At 39.4% G+C, this 19,128-nt stretch overlaps 1 protein-coding gene across 1 annotated transcript in view; it reads left to right on the forward strand.

Annotated features, from left to right (window-relative positions):
* Positions 1–19,128, forward strand: part of CCDC88B (coiled-coil domain containing 88B) — a 217,907-nt gene that overhangs the window by 9,180 nt on the left and 189,599 nt on the right. Inside the window, exons 2-3 of the mRNA XM_053720050.1 lie at positions 2,972–3,093; positions 18,085–18,154. Coding sequence (XP_053576025.1) covers positions 2,972–3,093; positions 18,085–18,154 — 192 coding nt within the window. The remainder of the gene's footprint in view (positions 1–2,971; positions 3,094–18,084; positions 18,155–19,128) is intronic.

Consider the following 19,128-nt stretch of genomic DNA (forward strand, 5'->3'; position numbering starts at 1 on the left):
TTCAAAAATATATGGTTTGATGGGGGTAATTTACATTGGCCGGCTTCAGAAATGTCCCAAATAGGACATGGGTGCATGATGACAGATATGAAAATTCCAAGTTGAAAAACTGGAATGCGCCCCCTAAAATTAAGGCCTTTTAGCCCCCAGAGAACCCGACACACCTATACATGGGGGGTATCACTGTACTCAGAAGTTGTTGTTGAATACATATTGAGGTGTTTTTGGTCAGTAACATATAACAGGAACTGAGAATCCATGCCTAAAGTACAATGCGTGTGAAAAATAACACACCAAAATGACTACCCAAAAGTTTGACAAAGACTGGTGGTTGAATTAGTGCATGCAAAGTGTTAAAATACCAGCATTTGAAATACCCTAGGGTGTCTACTTTTTAAAAATATATGGTTTGATGGGGGTAATTTGCATTGTCCGGCTTCAGAAATGTCCCAAATAGGACATGGGTGCATGACGACAGATGTGAAAATTCCAAATTAAAAAACTGGAATGCGCCCCCTAAAAATAAGGCCTTTTAGCCCCCAGAGAACCCAACAGACCTATACATGGGTGGTATCACTGTACTCAGGAGATGCTGCTGAAGACATATTGGGGTGTTATTTGGCAGTAACCCTTAACGTTCTCAGTAAATGTATTCTTGAATTGCTATTTTGTCAAAAAATCACCACTTTTTTTTTTTCAAACTTTGGCATAGATTGGTGGTAAAATAGTTGCATGGAAAGAGTCAAAATACCCCATGTTTAATACCTTAGGTTGTGTTCTTTTAAAAAATATATATATGTGAAGGGTTAATCAGGGATTCCTGACAGATATCAGTGTTCCAATGTAACTATCGCTAATTTTTTTTAAAAATTTTTGGAAATAGCAAAGTGCTACTTGTACTTATTGCCCTATAACTTGCAAAAAAAGCAAAGAACATGTAAACATTGAGTATTTCTAAACTCAGGACAAAATTTAGAAACTATTTAGCATGGGAGTTTTTTGGTAGTTGTTGAAGTGTAGGAGATTTTGAGGGTCAAAGTTAAAAAAGTGTGTTTTTTTCAATTTTTTCCTCATATTTTATAAAAATTTTTATAGTAAATTATAAGATATGATGAAAATAATGGTATCTTTAGAAAGTCCATTTAATGGCGAGAAAAACGGTATATAATATGTGTGGGTACAGTAAATGAGTAAGAGGAAAATTACAGCTAAACACAAACACCGCAGAAATGTAAAAATAGCCTTGGTCCCAAACGGACAGAAAATGGAAAAGTGCTGCGGTCATTAAGGGGTTAAAGAAGCGGCCTCTTTGACTCTTTCATGCTGCTGAAAATGTAATTATGTGAGTGATTTAAACAAAATAATAGCAGTGCACTGCAGCTTCCAATTTGGGGGTTATCTCCCAGAAAAATTTTTTAATGTACAGTGTTCTACGCAGAAAATTTTGCCAACCAGGTGTCATTATGAAGTAGCCAGGTAGGGGCATTGTAATAAAATTATTAAATTATTTGCTATCAAAGGCACTCATTCATTGCATTATTAATCATTAATTACATAATTTAACATAATTTTTTTAATGATAATCTGTGCAATAAGCTTTGAAAAAATGTAATATTTATTTTAGCTTAATATTGGTTTAAATTGAAGCCAGGTGGGCAGTAAAATCAGCTGGGTGGTTTGCCCATTAAAAGGGGCAATACACTGTTGTAGGATATGTAAGTAAAACTCCAATGTTTACTAATTATTTATATCACTTGAGAGATCTGTGATCTAGATGTTAAGATTAGTCTTCAGAGATTGTCGTTTTTGTTTTTTTATTTAGCTTTTTTAATACTTGTATTACTGTATCCTCAATCCCTTAAGTGGTTCTCTAATTCTCCTACTCGGAGTCAAATTGTATCCATATCCAATGCAATTCCTCCAATTCCTAAGGAATTCACCTGTTGGCAATGCTTTCATTGTACCTGGTGCATGGGCACTTGTATTAAATAAGATACTATTATTGGCAGTATGTTTCCTATGTAAATCAGTTCTTCCATCTGATTCTTTTTTGATGATTTAAGTCACCTGTGTTTGGCTAACTTCAGATCATTTATATTCAATTTCCTCAAAAATTCACTCATTTCATCACAAGAACCCCTTCTGTAATAAGATGTCATCTATATATCGTAGCCACATTAGGGATTTTTTGTACGTATTCATTAAAGACTTCTGTAAAGACATCTTCCGCTTCCCACCAGCCTAGAAATAAATTTGTGTAGGTAGGGGCACATGCTGTCCCCATTGCTGTGCCTTGTGTTTGTAAATAAAATTGATTGTAAAAAATAAAGAAATTGTATTGTAACATGAATTCCTATCATTTTAAAATTATGATGAATTCATCCTGGGTTTTATCCTCTTCTGATTCCACATCTATTGTAATTAGCCATGTTTTATGGTTATTATTTGAATTTGTCTAACTGTTGTAAGACCTCCATAGTGTCCTGGACATAGGCGGGTAGTTCCAGTACAAATCTTCTCAAGTCCACATGTTGACTTTTCTGCTAAGCCAGGCATGATGGATTTTTTTGGCAGGTTCTGTTGATTTTTATAGATTTTAGGAATCAGATTAGGGACAGTCAGAATATTTTTCTTTTTTTGTGATCACTTGTTCTCTAAAAGCTCTTATCATGTGATCATACATTCTTTGATAATTTTGAATTGGATTGTATAATGATCTAGTATAACAATTATTTGCTTATCTGCCTCCTTAAGATATAAATCCAGGGGCCTGATAACTATATTTATTTCCTCGGTAGCCTCAGGATAGGGAGTTTAAGAACTATATATCAGCAGTATTTGCAATGTATATCATTATTAAAAACATTTTTGCAAGCAAACAGTACATTAGTCACATAACATTTGATGGAGACTGTGTTATATATTGTTCAAATGTAACAGCATCATAAATTTAACTGCTCTATATCCACAGATCCGCACCTTTGAGGGAGGCCAAGGGATAGAAGATGGGACTTTCTACTCCACCAGAGACCCTCGTAAAGAGTTCATACGGTTAACGGAAGGGCGACTCCTTCACTACATCATGAGTATAATGTGAGGGGTAATCTTGTTTATTCATGGACAGAAATGCTTAATTGAGTATCACTTCACCTATCTTTTTCCAATGTTTCCTTAGTGGGCGTTTATATCCATTATCCCTGTGCGCCATTTAGACTTAAGTACTACGTCATATAGTACTTTTCCCAGCGTACTGTGTTGACGTAGTACATATGTCCTACACTTTGGCTCATGCTGAAGTTCCAGCTGTCCACTTATATAGCGAAGACTGCAGCTGGAGGCAGAAAGCATCTGCCTTCATATAATAAGGGTGCGCTGATCTTGAAGGCACATCACCGATCTTTTCTATCTGTGTCACTGTCTACGATGATCATCCTTTGTGCCGAGTTGGGGCATTGGTTGGGATGAGGAAGGGAAGGGGTTCCCTGCACTACAGAAAAAAGTTTATGAATGGAGAGGGAGGGTTGGGGCTCTACACTATGGAACAGTAAGGGCTGAGGGGGGAGGGGGGCCCTACACTACAGAAAAATATAAAAAAAGATAATGCAAAAATGACATAGTTTGTTACTGGCAAACTGGCAAGGGAGGGTAAGGAGGGACCCCCTACATTACAGAAATAAATAAATATATGAGGGGGTTTAAAAATCCCTAAACTGCGTACTTGCAGATTGTCTGCCTGTACTTAAAATGGTGGTGACCAGTGGGGGGAGCTGTTTGGGAGGGATCAGGGGGGTGGGAAGTGTCAGATGAGAAGGTAATCTCTTCACTACATCAAAAATTAACCTTACAAGCTAACTGATTAACCCCTTCACTGACAGGAATTTCAAGTGTGGTGTGCAGCTGCAATTCTGCCTTTTAATTGCCAAAAACCTATGACAAAGCCATGCATGCAATGAAAAAGCAATGACAAACGGGATCCAAGAGAAGCTTTTACGACCTTTTGTTTTATGTCTGCAGTAGTTGTGTGTAAATAATTTTAGTGAGAAGCACAACATTTTCGAAAAAGTTCATTTTTTTAATTTTTAATATGATCTTATCTGGTGGACAAATGGTGGCATCAAATATATTAAAATGGGCCTATATCAATACCTTTTGTTGTCTACTTTCAATATATATATATATATATATATATATATATATATATATATATATATATATATATATATATATATATATATAGTTTTCATAGGTAAATAAAAACAAAAGCTCTATTTCTGTTTAAACACTAAAAATTATTTTGTATTTTGGGCAGGTTTTTTTCTGAAATTACCGGTAGCGAAGGGGTTTATACAGAGCGTACCATTTTAAATAACTTTACAATTTACTTATATTATTACATTTGTTTTATTCTCTTGGTATCCTTTGTTGATGAAACAGCAGTGCACTACTGGGAGTTAGCTGAACACATTGGGTGAGCTAATGACAAGAGGCATACACTGTGTGCAGAATTATTAGGCAAATGAGTATTTTGACCACATCATCCTCTTTATGCATGTTGTCTTACTCCAAGCTGTATAGTCTCGAAAGCCTACTACCAATTAAGCATATTAGGTGATGTGCATCTCTGTAATGAGAAGGGGTGTGGTCTAATGACATCAACACCCTATATCAGGTGTGCATAATTATTAGGCAACTTCCTTTCCTTTGGCAAAATGGGTCAAAGAAGGACTTGACAGGCTCAGAAAAGTAAAAAATAGTGAGATATCTTGCAGAGGGATGCAGCACTCTTAAAATGGCAAAGCTTCTGAAGCGTGATCATCGAACAATCAAGCGTTTCATTCAAAATAGTCAACAGGGTCGCAAGAAGCATGTGGAAAAACCAAGGCGCAAAATAACTGCCCATGAACTGAGAAAAGTCAAGCGTGCAGCTGCCAAGATGCCACTTGCCACCAGTTTGGCCATATTTCAGAGCTGCAACATCACTGGAGTGCCCAAAAGCACAAGGTGTGCAATATTCAGAGACATGGCCAAGGTAAGAAAGGCTGAAAGACGACCACCACTGAACAAGACACACAAGCTGAAACATTAAGACTGGGCCAAGAAATATCTTAAGACTGATTTTTCTAAGGTTTTATGGACTGATGAAATGAGAGTGAGTCTTGATGGGCCAGATGGATGGGCCCGTGGCTGGATTGGTAAAGGGCAGAGAGCTCCAGTCCGACTCAGATGCCAGCAAGGTGGAGGTGGAGTATTGGTTTGGGCTGGTATCATCAAAGATGAGCTTGTGGGGCCTTTTCAGGTTGAGGATGGAGTCAAGCTCAACTCCCAGTCCTACTGCCAGTTTCTGGAAGACACCTTCTTCAAGCAGTGGTACAGGAAGAAGTCTGCATCCTTCAAGAAAAACATGATTTTCATGCAGGACAATGCTCCATCACACACGTCCAAGTACTCCACAGCGTGGCTGGCAAGAAAGGGTATAAAAGAAGAAAATCTAATGACATGGCCTCCTTGTTCACCTGATCTGAACCCCATTGAGAACCTGTGGTCCATCATCAAATGTGAGATTTACAAGGAGGGAAAACAGTACACCTCTCTGAACAGTATCTGGGAGGCTGTGGTTGCTGCTGCACGCAATGTTGATGGTGAACAGATCAAAACACTGACAGAATCCATGGATGGCAGGCTTTTGAGTGTCCTTGCAAAGAAAGGTGGCTATATTGGTCACTGATTTGTTTTTCTTTTGTTTTTGAATGTCAGAAATGTATATTTGTGAATGTTGAGATGTTATATTGGTTTCACTGGTAAAAATAAATAATTGAAATGGGTATATATTTGTTTTTTGTTAAGTTGCCTAATAATTATGCACAGTAATAGTCACCTGCACACACAGATATCCCCCTAAAATAGCTATAACTAAAAACAAACTAAAAACTATTTCCAAAACTATTCAGCTTTGATATTAATGAGTTTTTTGGGTTCATTGAGAACATGGTTGTTGTTCAATAATAAAATTAGTCCTCAAAAATACAACTTGCCTAATAATTCTGCACTCCCTGTATATGTGCAGCCACCAATCACCATCTAACTTTCAGCAATACATTGCTCCTAAGCCTACCTGGATATGCTTTTCAACAAAGGATACCAAGTGAACAAATCAAATTAGATAATATAAGTAAATAGGTAAGTTGTTTCAAATTTACTATATTGCCAAATGTATGTGGACAACCCTACTAAGTATTGGGTTCAGGTGTTTCAGCCACACCCATTGTTAACAGGTGAACTAAGTCCAGGACATAGCCATGACAAATATTGGCAGTACAATGTCTTGTATTGAGGAACTTAGGAGCAACAACAGCCCAGCTACAAAGTAATAGACCCACAAACTCATTGAGCGGGGTAGCCGAGTGCTGAATCATGTAGCACGCAAAAATCACCAGTCATCTGTTGCACCACTCACTAAAGAGTTCCAACAAGCAACATCAGCAGAAGAACTGTGGAGTTGGAGCATCATGAGATGTGTTTCCATGACCGAGTATCTGTGCACAAGCCTCACATCAACATGCACAGGACCAAGCGTTGACTGGAGTGGTGTAAAGCACATCACCACTGATGAACTCTTGAGTAGTAGAAACGTGGTCCCTGGAGTGATGTCATGCATGGGCTAAACCCCTTAGTTCTACTGAAGGGTCATCTTAATGCTACAAGAAAAGTGCTTCCATCTTTGTGCTAGCCGTTTGGGGAAAGGCCCTTTCCTGTTCCAGGATGACTGAGCTCCTGTGCACAAAGCGAGGTCCATGAAGACATAGTTTGATGAGTCTGGGGTGGAGGAACTCAAGAAGCCTGGCAAAGAGCCCTTATCTAAACCCCTCTGAACACCTTTGGGATGAATTGTAATGCTGAATGTGAGCCAGACCTTCTTGTCCAACATCAGAGACTGAAGTTGATCACAATCCTTCAGAAAAACATTAAATTATTTATCTGCACAAATCCCCATAGACATTAATGGTGTTTTTCTGGCGATAATCATCAAATAAGTTTTCTAAAGAATTATAGTCAACTGCATGAATGGTCGGCAAGCATCCTACCTACTCTTGTAAGTAGTTTGACACTCCATAAGAGGATAGCTGATAGTGTCCTGGCTCCCACCAATCATTATAAAGAAGATCTACTCTGGGAACCAATGCAGACTATACACCTGGTCCCAACCAGCAAGGTTTTTGTAGTATTCAATTGGACTGACCGGCATGTATGCAGTTTAACCCCCTGTTGTTGGCAAGACCTCTTCTTTGCTCATCTATGGATACAGCTAACAGAGGTTATTAAGGTTTTCTGGTACAACAGAAAAGGCAAAGTAGTGATAACTCACATTATCAAGTTTAGCTCCTCTATTGGGGCGATTTATCTGTGATATTGTATGTAAGGTTATAGTCAGACGCTGGACTTTATGGTAGCCATGTCCTTTAACTCATGTCCTATCTTTTTCATGCCTTGAAGTCCTATATGTTTGGAGAAGTTCTTCATTTGCACAGTTATTAACTCTAGATAAGAAGGTTATGCATACTATGATAATTTATTATACTGTAAAAGTAATGCTTCCTATATATGCTTATAGACCTAAACATTATGCCCTCTTGTTAAATTTGTAACTCATATCCTGTAATCCCATACATTTTATGTTAACCTTGGTATAGTTATTTATGTTGTCTGGTTATCTAGACTTTCTTTTCCAAATCTCTATTATCTGCTCATTAATAGGTTACAAATAAACCTGGGCATTTTGTTGCGTAATCTATGTACAGTTTAAGATGCATTTATATTCTGACATAGCTTAGAATGTATCCATGTGGTCAACAACTATTTACACAAGCAGCGTTTTATTACTAAGTTACCTACGATAGCACGTTGGTTTTAATGTGACTTATGCTATGTTGATCTTCTAGTGCCTTTCTGGACCTATCTACCTCTAGAGAACCCATAGCCCACTAGAGTTCTGCCCTAATCTGTAGCAGATTAATGTCCTATGAGATCCCTCTGTTTAACATCATAGAATTAATAGGTATCCTGTGTGAATGGAAATCGTGTCATCAGTTACCAGTTCTGATTCCCATATATTTGAGTATTTTATCCTGTTAAGTGTAACAAGTTTATATATTAATTAGTTCAAATAATTGTCACTTTTAGAGATTATGTAAAAGGATCCAAGTAGTGTTGAAGGCATCCATAGAAGAATATTGAGATATTTGAATATACCTTAAGTATTTAAGTCCTTGTTCTTGATATTAGGGTCCTACCTGACTATCTTGAATTATATTTGATTATATGTGTACATTTTTTCATATGTATATTTACTGATACACATAGCAAGCCTTTTTCTGTTTGAATATTCATTGCTAGTAGGGATCCAAAAGTGGCCCTTGCACCTATAGAGAGTTGAAACATTGTAAACCATTTAATTATTTAAATTATGAGGTTCGTGAGTGTAAATATAAGCTAGTATAGACATATGACCAAATCCAACATTGTCAAATTTTGCTCAGATAAGGTTGTGTCGGTTAATCATATAACATTGTGGCATTTTTCCTCATATAACACAAATACTTTTGTCATGTTACTTGTTCACTTATGGATCTTTTAAATCATTGTTTTCCTCTGTTTAACTAGAGCAAACATCTGTACTTGCCTGAAGTATTTGCTCTTATTTATTTGGTATTGCTTGAAACGTTCTGGAACACATAAGAATCTCTATTGAAACTCTATAAACACTAACCATATCAATATATTTGAATGTTTGTGGAATGTTTTTTAACAGGAATTTCTAATATTTGATTGTGTTATAGTGCACTTGTTTGCAAATAAACAACAGTTGTAAATGCTGCAAATTGCCTGCAAGCACGTCTATTCTTTTAAATAAAATTGGGATCTTAGTCACACAATATGGCCATATTCTGCTTAGCCAGTCACCATCTTACAAGGTGTCCCAATATTGACTGGTCCTAACACTACAGTCCTTGGCCTTTATGGGCTGAATCATTCCTACTATTTCTCTTCATAATAGAATGAGACTCCCTGGTTTTTACACTGTCATGAGTACACCTGCGCTTGGGTGCGGTGCTTTAACCAATGGAAGGTGGTCAGTCTCTCTTATTTTTAAATACAAAGTTTGGTTTAGCACACCTTGCAAGAAGTTTATATACACATTTTTGGGAGTGCTGGCAATGTGACCAAGTAGTTACACAAAATAGGGGATATTGGCGCACATCCATTTGGCAAAGGACTGTAGTGTTAGGACCAGTCAATATTGGGACACTGTGTAAGTTGGTGACTGGCTAAGCAGAATATGATCATATTGTGTGACTAAGATTCCAATTTTATTTAAAAAAATAGATGTTTTTGCAGGCAATTTCTTGCAGCATTTAAAAATGTGTTGTTTTTTTTACAAATGGATGTGCGCCAATACCCCCTATTTTGTGTAACTACTTGGTCACGTTGGCAGCATTTCAAAAATGTGTATATAAACCTTTTGTAAGGTGTGCTAAACCAAACTTTGTATTTGCATAGTACACTTGTTTGTGAGGGAGACATTCCTATCAGTCTTGTTAGGTTTTATTGTCTATTAATTTGTTATATTGATTTGCGTATAATTGTGTAGAAACTGATAATTATTGTCTGATCCTAGATATATTTTTGTTATTTAAAATTGATATTTATGGTCTGATCCTAGCTATATATTCTTTCTAGAAGCGCCCTAAGTTGAGTTTCTTATAACACTTAATGGAGTTGGACTCCCCTTTTTCTGGGAAGGCTTTCCACAAGATTTTGGAGTGTGTCTGTGGGAATTTATGCCCATTCAGCCAGAAGACCATTTATGAGGTCAGACACTGATGTTGGACAAGAAGGTCTAACTCGTAATCGGCATTCCAATTCATCCCTAAGGTGTTCAGTGGGTTTGAGGTCAGAGCTCTGTGTACGTCTCTTGAGTTTCTCCACACCAAGCTCATCAAACCATCTCTTCATGGACCTCTTTTTGTGATGGGACTAGAAAGTATCTTCCTCAAATTGTTGCCACAAAGTTGGAATCACTAAAATGTCTTTGTACCCTGTAGCATTAAGATGACCCTTCACTGGAACTAAGGGGCCTTGTCCAAACCCTGAAAAACATCCCCAAACCATTTTTCCTCCTCCACCAAACTTTACAGTAGACATTATGCATTCCAGTAGGTACTATGCATTCTAATAGGTAGCATTCTCCTGACATCCGTCACACCCAGATTCTATCATCAGACTGCTTTTTCCACTGCTTCAGAATCCAGTGGCAGCCATCTTTACACCACTCCCGTTTGGCATTGCGTATGATGATGTGAGGATTGTGTACAGATGCTCGGCCATGGAAACCAACATCATGAAGCGCCTGATGCACAGTTCTTGTGCTCATGTTGCTTCTAGAGGCAGTTTGAAACTCTGTATTGAGTAATGCAACAGATGATAGTCCATTTCTACGCACTATATGCTTCGACTCTGTGAGTTTGCGTGGTCTACCATTTTGTTGCTGGGCTGTTGTTGCTTCTAAATACTTCCACTTCACAATAATAGCAACTACAGTTGACCAGGGAAGATCTAGTAAGGCAGAAATCTCACCAACTGAATTGTGTCAAATGTGGCATCCTATGTCAGTGCCAAGTCAGTACCAAGACAGTGAGCCCTTCAGCATGACCCATTGTATTGTCACTGTTTGTCTAGGGAGGTTTCATGGCTATGTGATTGGTTTTATGAACCTATTAGCAATGGGTGTGGATGAAACACCTGAACTCAATAATCAGTAGCGGTGTAAACAATACTTTTGTCCATATAGTGCATGTTTGGTAATGTTCTGACACTAATTTTTGCTGTTTTATATAACACTAGTCCTAAAGCCCGTTCACACGGGCCATTTTTTGCAGTACAGCGGCCCCACCCCTTGCTCTCTTCCCCTCACTTTTGCGCTCTCCACCTCTTTTGCTCTCTCTCCCCTTCTCTTTTGTGCTCTCTCTCGCTCCACCTCTCTTCTGCTCTCTCTCCCCCTCTCTTTTGCGCTCTCACTCCACCTCTCTTTTGCTCTCTCCCTCCCCCTCTCTTTTGCTTTCTCTCCCCCTCTCTTTTGCGCTCTCTCTCCCCTTTCTTTTGCGCTCTCTCTCCCCCCTCTCTTTTACACTCTCTCTCTCCCCTCTCTTTTGCTTTCTCTCTCTCTTTTGTGCTCTCTCCCTCTCTCTTTTCCGCTCTCTCTCTCCCCCTCTCTTTTGCTCTGTCTCTCTCCCCTCTGTTTTGCTCTCTCTCCATCCCTCTCTTTTGCTCTCTCTCTAACCTCTCTATTTTGCTCTCTCTCTCCCCCCTCTCTTTTGCTCTCTCTCTCCCCCCTCTCTTTTGCTCTCACTCCCCCTCTCTTTTGCTCTCTCTCTCCCTCCTCTCTCCCCCTCTCTTTTGCTCTGTCTCTCTCCCCTCTCTTTTGCTCTCTCTACATCCCTCTCTTTTGCTCTCTCTCTAACCTCTCTATTTTGCTCTCTCTCTCCCCCCTCTCTTTTGCTCTCTCCCCCCTCTCTTTTGCGCTCTCTCTTGCTCCACCTCTCTTTTGCTCTCTCTCTCTCCCCTCTCTTTTGCTCTCTCTCTCCCCCTCTCTTTTGCTCTCTCTCTCCCCCCCCCTCTCTTTTGCTCTCTCTCTCCACTCTCTCTCCCCCTCTCTTTTGCGCTCTCTCCCCCTCTCTTTTGCGCTCTCTCCCCCTCTCTTTTGCGCTATCTCCCCCTCTCTTTTGCGCTCTCTCTTGCTCCACCTCTTTTGCTCTCTCTCTCCCCATCTCTTGTGCTTTCTCTCCCCCTCTCTTTTGCTCTCTCCCCCTCTTTTGCACTCTCTCTCCCCCTCTCTTTTATGCTCTCTCTCCCCCTCTCTTTTGCTCTCTCTCTCCCCCCTCTCTTTTGCTCTCTCTCTCCCCTCTCTCTTTTGCTCTCTCTCTCCCTCTCTTTTGCTCTCTCTCCCCCTCTCTTTTGCGCTCTCTCCCCCTCTCTTTTGCGCTCTCTCACCCTCTCTTTTGGGCTCTCTCTCGCTTCACCTCTTCTGCTCTCTCTCTCCCCATCTCTTTTGCTTTCTCTCCCCCCTCTCTTTTGCTCTCTCCCCCTCTTTTGCACTCTCTCTCCCCCTCTCTTTTATGCTCTCTCTCTCCCCCCTCTCTTTTGCGCTCTCTCTCTCTTGCGCGCTCTCTCTCCCCCTCTCTTTTGCGCTCTCTCTCCCCCCTCTCTTTTGCTCTCTCTCCCGCCTTCTCTTTTGCTTTTTCTCTCCCCTCTCTTTTGCTCTCTCTCTCCATCCCTCTCTTTTCCTCTCTCTCTCTCCATCCCTCTCTGTTGCTCTCTCTCTCCCCCTCTCTTTTGTGCTCTCTCTCTCCCCCTCTCTTTTGCGCTCTCTCTCTCCCCCTCTCTTTTGCGCTCTCTCTCTCCCCCTCTCTTTTACTTTCTCTCTCTCCCCCTCTATTTTGTGCTCTCTCCCCCTCTCTTTTGCTCTCTCTCTATCCCTCTCTTTTTCTCTCTCTCCACCTCTCTTTTTCTCTCTCTCCCCCTCTCTTTTGCTCTCTCCCCCATCTCTTTTGCTCTCTCTTCCCTCTATTCTGCTTTCCCCCCTCTCTTTTGCTCTTTCCCTTCTATTTTGCTCTCTCTCCCCCCTCTCTTCTGCACTGTCCCCTCTCTTCTGCTCTTCCCCCTCTCTTTAGCTCATTCTTATCTCTTTTTGTCTTTCACCCTCTCTTTCTATTTTTCTCCCCTCTCTGTGGAGCGGACCGCATCTGGCCACCCCGCCATGCCCAACCACGCCCGACCACGCCCGCATTCCCATCCTGCCACGCCCACACTCCCATCCTGTCACGCCCACGCTGCCGCCAGGCCATGCCCACTTTAGCTGCAAACAGCATGGATTGTCAGGTAAGGCCAGGTGTGTTTGTCCTCGAGCTGTCTCTACTGCGCATGACAGCTTCTGACAAACACACTTGGCCTTTTATATAAAAGGATATGAACCAAACTGTGCTCCTACGTAGTTATGCATACTTGTAGGTTGCCTTTCTTTTTAAACGTTTGTCTACCACCCATACACCATTAAAAAGGGACACTAAAGCAACATTTAAAGGGACAGTCAAGTCATAATTAAACTTTCATGATTCAGATAGGGCATGTAATTTAAACAACTTTCCAAATTACCTTTAATAGAAACATAGAACCATAAAGGCCCATCAAGTCTACCCATATTACACGTTAGTTTTTTCTTAGGATAGCCTTATGTATGTCCCATCAAGTCTACCCATATTACATGTTACTTTTTCCTTAGGATAACCTTATGCATGTCCCATCAAGTCTACCCATATTACATGTTACTGTTTCCTTAAGATAACCTTATGTATGTCCCATCAAGTCTACACATATTACATGTTACTGTTTTCTTAGGATAGCCTTATGCATGTCCCATCAAGTCTACCCATATTACATGTTACTGTTTCCTTAGTATAGCCTTATGCATGTCCCATTAAGCCTACCCATATTATTACATGTTACTGTTTACTTAGGATAGCCTTAAGCATGTCCCATCAAGTCTACCCATATTACATGTTACTGTTTCCTTAGGATAGCCTTAAGCATGTCCCATCAAGTCTACCCATATTACATGTTACTGTTTCCTTAGGATAGCCTTATGCATGTCCCATCACGTCTACACATATTACATGTTACTGTTTTCTTAGGATAGCTTTATGCATGTCCCATCAAGTCTACACATATTACATGTTACTGTTTCCTTAGGATAGCCTTAAGCATGTCCCATCACGTCTACACATATTACATGTTACTGTTTTCTTAGGATAGCTTTATGCATGTCCCATCAAGTCTACACATATTACATGTTACTGTTTCCTTAGGATAGCCTTAAGCATGTCCCATCAAGTCTACCCATATTACATGTTACTGTTTTCTTAGGATAACCTTATGAATGTCCAATCAATTCTACCCATATTACATGTTACTGTTTCCTTAGGACAACCTTATGCATGTCCCATCAAGTCTACCCATATTACATGTTACTGTTTCCTTAGGATAGCCTTGTGCATGTCCCATCAAGTCTACACATATTACATGTTACTGTTTCCTTAGTATAGCCTTATGTATGTCCCATCAAGTCTACACATACTACATGTTACTGTTTCCTTAGGATAGCCTTATGCATGTCCCATCAAGTCTACACATATTACATGTTACTGTTTCCTTAGGATAACCTTATGTATGTCCCATCAAGTCTACACATATTACATGTTACTGATTACTTAGGATAGCCTTATGCACGTCCCATCAAGTCTACTCATATTACATGTTACTGTTTCCTTAGGATAGCCTTATGCATGTCCCATCAAGTCTACACATATTACATGTTACTGTTTCCTTAGGATAGCCTTATGCATGTCCATCAAGTCTACACATATTACATGTTACTGTTTCCTTAGGATAGCCTTATGCATGTCCCATCAATTCTACCCATATTACATGTTACTGTTTCCTTAGGATAGCCTTATGCATGTCCCATCAAGTCTACACATATTACATGTTACTGTTTCCTTAGGATAGCCTTATGTATGTCCCATCAAGTCTACACATATTACATGTTACTGTTTCCTTAGGATAGCCTTATGCATGTCCCATCAAGTCTACCCATATTACACGTTACTGTTTCCGTAGGATAGCCTTATGCATGTCCCATCAAGTCTACACATATTACTTGTTACTGTTTCCTTAGTATAGCCTTATGCATGTCACATCAAGTCTACCCATATTACACGTTACTTTTTCCTTAGGATAACCTTATGTATGTCACATCAAGTCTACACATATTACATGTTACTGTATTTCTTAGTATAACCTTATGCATGTCCCATCAAGTCTACCCATATTACATGTTACTGTTTCCTTAGGATAACCTTATGCATGTCCCATCAAGTCTACCCATATTACATGTTACTGTTTCCTTAGGATAGCCTTATGCATGTCCCATCAAGTCTACCCATATTACATGTTACTGTTTCCTTAGGATAACCTTATGCATGTCCCATCAAGTCTATACATATTACACGTTACTGTTTCCTTAGGATAGCCTTATGTATGTCCCATCAAGTCTACCCATATTACATGTTACTGTTTCCTTAGTATAGCCTTATGCATGTCCCATCAAGTCTACCCATGTTACATGTTACTGTTTCCTTAGGATAACCTTATGCATGTCCCATCAAGTCTACACATATTACATGTTACTGTTTCCTTAGGATAACCTTATGCATGTCCCATCAAGTCTACACATATTACACGTTACTTTTTCCTTAGGATAGCCTTATGTATGTCCCATCAAGTCTACCCATATTACATGTTACTGTTTCCTTAGGATAACCTTATGCATGTCCCATCAAGTCTACACATATTACACGTTACTTTTTCCTTAGGATAGCCTTATGTATGTCCCATCAAGTCTACCCATATTACATGTTACTGTTTCCTTAGGATAGCCTTATGCATGTCCCATCAAGTCTACACATATTACATGTTACTGTTTCCTTAGGATAACCTTATGCATGTCCCATCAAGTCTACCCATATTACGTTACTGTTTCCTTAGGATAACCTTATGCATGTCCCATCAAGTCTACCCATATTACGTTACTGTTTTCTTAGGATAACCTTATGCATGTCCCATCAAGTCTACCCATATTACATGTTACTGTTTTCTTAGGATAGCCTTATGCATGTCCCATCAAGTCTACCCATATTACATGTTACTGTTTTATTAGGATAGCCTTATGCATGTCCCATCAAGCCTACCCATATTACGTTACTGTTTCCTTAGGATAGCCTTATGCATGTCCCATCAAGTCTACCCATATTACATGTTACTGTTTCCTTAGGATAGCCTTATGCATGTCCCATCAAGTCTACCCATATTACGTTACTGTTTTCTTAGGATAACCTTATGCATGTCCCATCAAGTCTACACATATTACATGTTACTGTTTTCTTAGGATAGCCATATGCATGTCCCATCAAGTCTACACATATTACACGTTACTGTTTCCTTAGGATAGCCTTATGCATGTCCCATCAAGTCTACCCATATTACATGTTACTGTTTCCTTAGGATAGCCTTATGCATGTCCCATCAAGTCTACCCATATTACATGTTACTGTTTCCTTAGGATAGCCTTATGCATGTCCCATCAAGTCTACCCATATTACATGTTACTGTTTCCTTAGGATAGCCTTATGCATGTCCCATCAAGTCTACACATATTACATGTTACTGTTTCCTTAGGATAGCCTTATGCATGTCCCAGGTATTTTTGAATTCCTTTACAGTCTTTGTGTTTACCACCTCAAATGGAAGTTTATTCCATGAATCCACCACCCTTTCTGTAAAAAAATGGTTCCTCATATTTCTCCTGAATCTGCTACCCTCTAACTTTAGATTGTGACCCCCTGTTTTGGCATTTATTTTTTTGTGAAAAAATGCTTTCAGCTTCTATATCAAATTTGCTGTGTTCTCTTGATATTCTTTGTTGAAAGCTAAACCTAGGTAGGCTAATATGCTAATTTCCAAGCCCTTGAAAGCTAACTCTTAGCTCAGTACATTCTGACAGTTTTTCACACTAGACAGCCCTAGGTCATGTGTGCCATATAGATAACATTGTGCTCACTCCTGTGGAGTTATTTATGAGTCAGCACTGATTGGCTAAATTGCAAGTCTGTCAAAAGAACTGAGATAAGGGGCAGTCTGCAGTGACCTAGATGCAAGGTAGTCACAGAGGTAAAAAGTGTATTTATATAACAGTGTTGGGAATGGGTAATAAAGAGATTATCTATCTTTTTAAACAATAACATTTTTGGAATAGAGTGTCCCTTTAAATGCATTCTTTAAAGGGACACTGAACCCAATTATTTTCTTTCGTGATTCAGATAGAGCAGCAATTTTAAGCAACTTTCTAATTTACTCCAATTATCAATTGTTCTTCGTTTTCTTGCTATCTTTATTTGAAAAAGAAGGCATCTAAACTTTTTGTTTGGATCAGAACTCTGGACAGCATTTTTTTATTGGTGGATGAATTTATCCATCGATTAGCAAGGACAACCTAGGTTGTTCACCAAAAATGGGCCGGCATCTAAACTTAAATTCTTCAATTTCAAATAAAGATACCAAGAGAATGAAAAAAAATTGATAATAGGAGTAAATTAGAAAGTTGCTTAAAATTTCATGCTCTATCTGAATGACAAAATATTTTTTTTTGTTCAGTGTCCCTTCAAACATTGTTCTCTTTTGTATTTGATACCTCAATAAAAATCTGGGGGGGGGGGGAGAGAAGGAAAGAACCGCCAAAGAGAAACTTAATTTAACGTATACTAAAGAACATACACTGGCAATTATTTAAAGGGGCAGTCAACACCAGAATTTTTGTTTAAAAAGAAAGATAATCCCTTTATTACCCATTCCCCAGTTTTGCATAACCAACACGGTTATAATAATGCACATTTTACCTCTGTGATTACCTTGTATCTAAGCTTCTGCTGACTGCCCCCTTATTTCAGTTCTTTTGACAGACTTGCACTTTAGCCAATCAGTGCTCACTCCTAGGTCACTTTACGTGTATGAGCTCAATGTTATCTATATGAAACATGTGAACTAATGCCCTCTAGTGGTCAAAATGCATTCAGATTAGAGGCAATCTTCAAGGTCTAAGAAATTAGCATATGAACCTCCAAGGTTTAGCTTTCAACTAAGAATATCAAAAGAACAAAGCAAAATTGGTGAGTAATTAAAGTAAATTGCGAAGTTGTTTAAAATTACATGCCCTATTTAAATCATTAGTTTTTTTGGGACTTGACTGTCCCTTTAATAAATAATGATCATGTCAATAAAATACCATCTGCATGGCAGATTTTTAGCAAATTGTAGCAAATGTGATGAAGTCAGCAGTTATTTGTAAGGCAGTGCGTATGTATATCTATGCTTTATGCATCCATTAAGGAATTATTAGAGTTCTCTCTGTCTGTCTTGTAGTGACTCACGGCCATACCGGGAGAACATGGATCTGTACGGCCTTAAAAAGCAACTGCGATCATTCTACGAGGTAATAACGTAGCTTTACTTAAAACAATGTGTAGCAGCTATAGATAACTCATGTCGGGTTTGTAAAAGTTAACCAAACGGCATCATTTGTAAATAAAAGATCTAAGGGAGATGGGCAGACTGAGGCAGAAGAATGCTTGGAAATATATAATAGCAAACAGTGTTTTGTTATACTAAGCATCTGAAATCCCTTTTAGGCATAAAGGGGCCCTGTATTTTATCTGAGGTCTCATATAGACCTCTAGTTATCCTAATTGGAGCTGCAATGATTTGTCTTATCTGAAGCATCACTTTGGTACACATCATTGATAAAGGGGGCTGCAGGGGCCATGTATCTTATTTAAGGTATCACATAGGTTCTAGCTGGCAAAATGGAACTATGGGTAACTGTCTCTGAATTTTCTTCTTGTATAGCCATGTACCTGATATAAAGGGGATTGCAGGGGCCATGCATCTGACCTGAGTTATCAGTCATGTACTTGATATAAAGGGGGCTGCAGAGGCCATGCATCTCACCTGAGTTATCTGTCATGTACTTGATATAAAGGGGGCTGCAGGGGCCATGAATCTGACCTGAGTTATCAGTCATGTACTTGATATAAAGGGGGCTGCAGGGGCCATGCATCTCACCTGAGTTATCAGTCATATACCTGATTTAAAGGGGTTTACTGGGGCCATGAATCTGACATGAGTTATCAGTCATGTACTTGATATAAAGGGGATTGCAGGGGCTATGCATCTAACCTGAGTTATCAGTCATGTACTTGCTATAAAGGAGGCTGCAGAGGCCATGCATCTGACCTGAATTATCAGTCATGTACTTGCTATAAAGGGGGCTGCAGGGGCCATGCATCTCACCTGAGTTATCAGTCATGTACTTGATATAAAGGGGGCTGCAGGGGCCATGCATCTCACCTGAGTTATCAGTCATGTACTTGATATAAAGGGGGCTGCAGGGGCCATGCATCTCACCTG

Source organism: Bombina bombina, chromosome 7 (genome assembly GCF_027579735.1).
Source record: "Bombina bombina isolate aBomBom1 chromosome 7, aBomBom1.pri, whole genome shotgun sequence".
Classification (NCBI taxonomy): domain Eukaryota; kingdom Metazoa; phylum Chordata; class Amphibia; order Anura; family Bombinatoridae; genus Bombina; species Bombina bombina.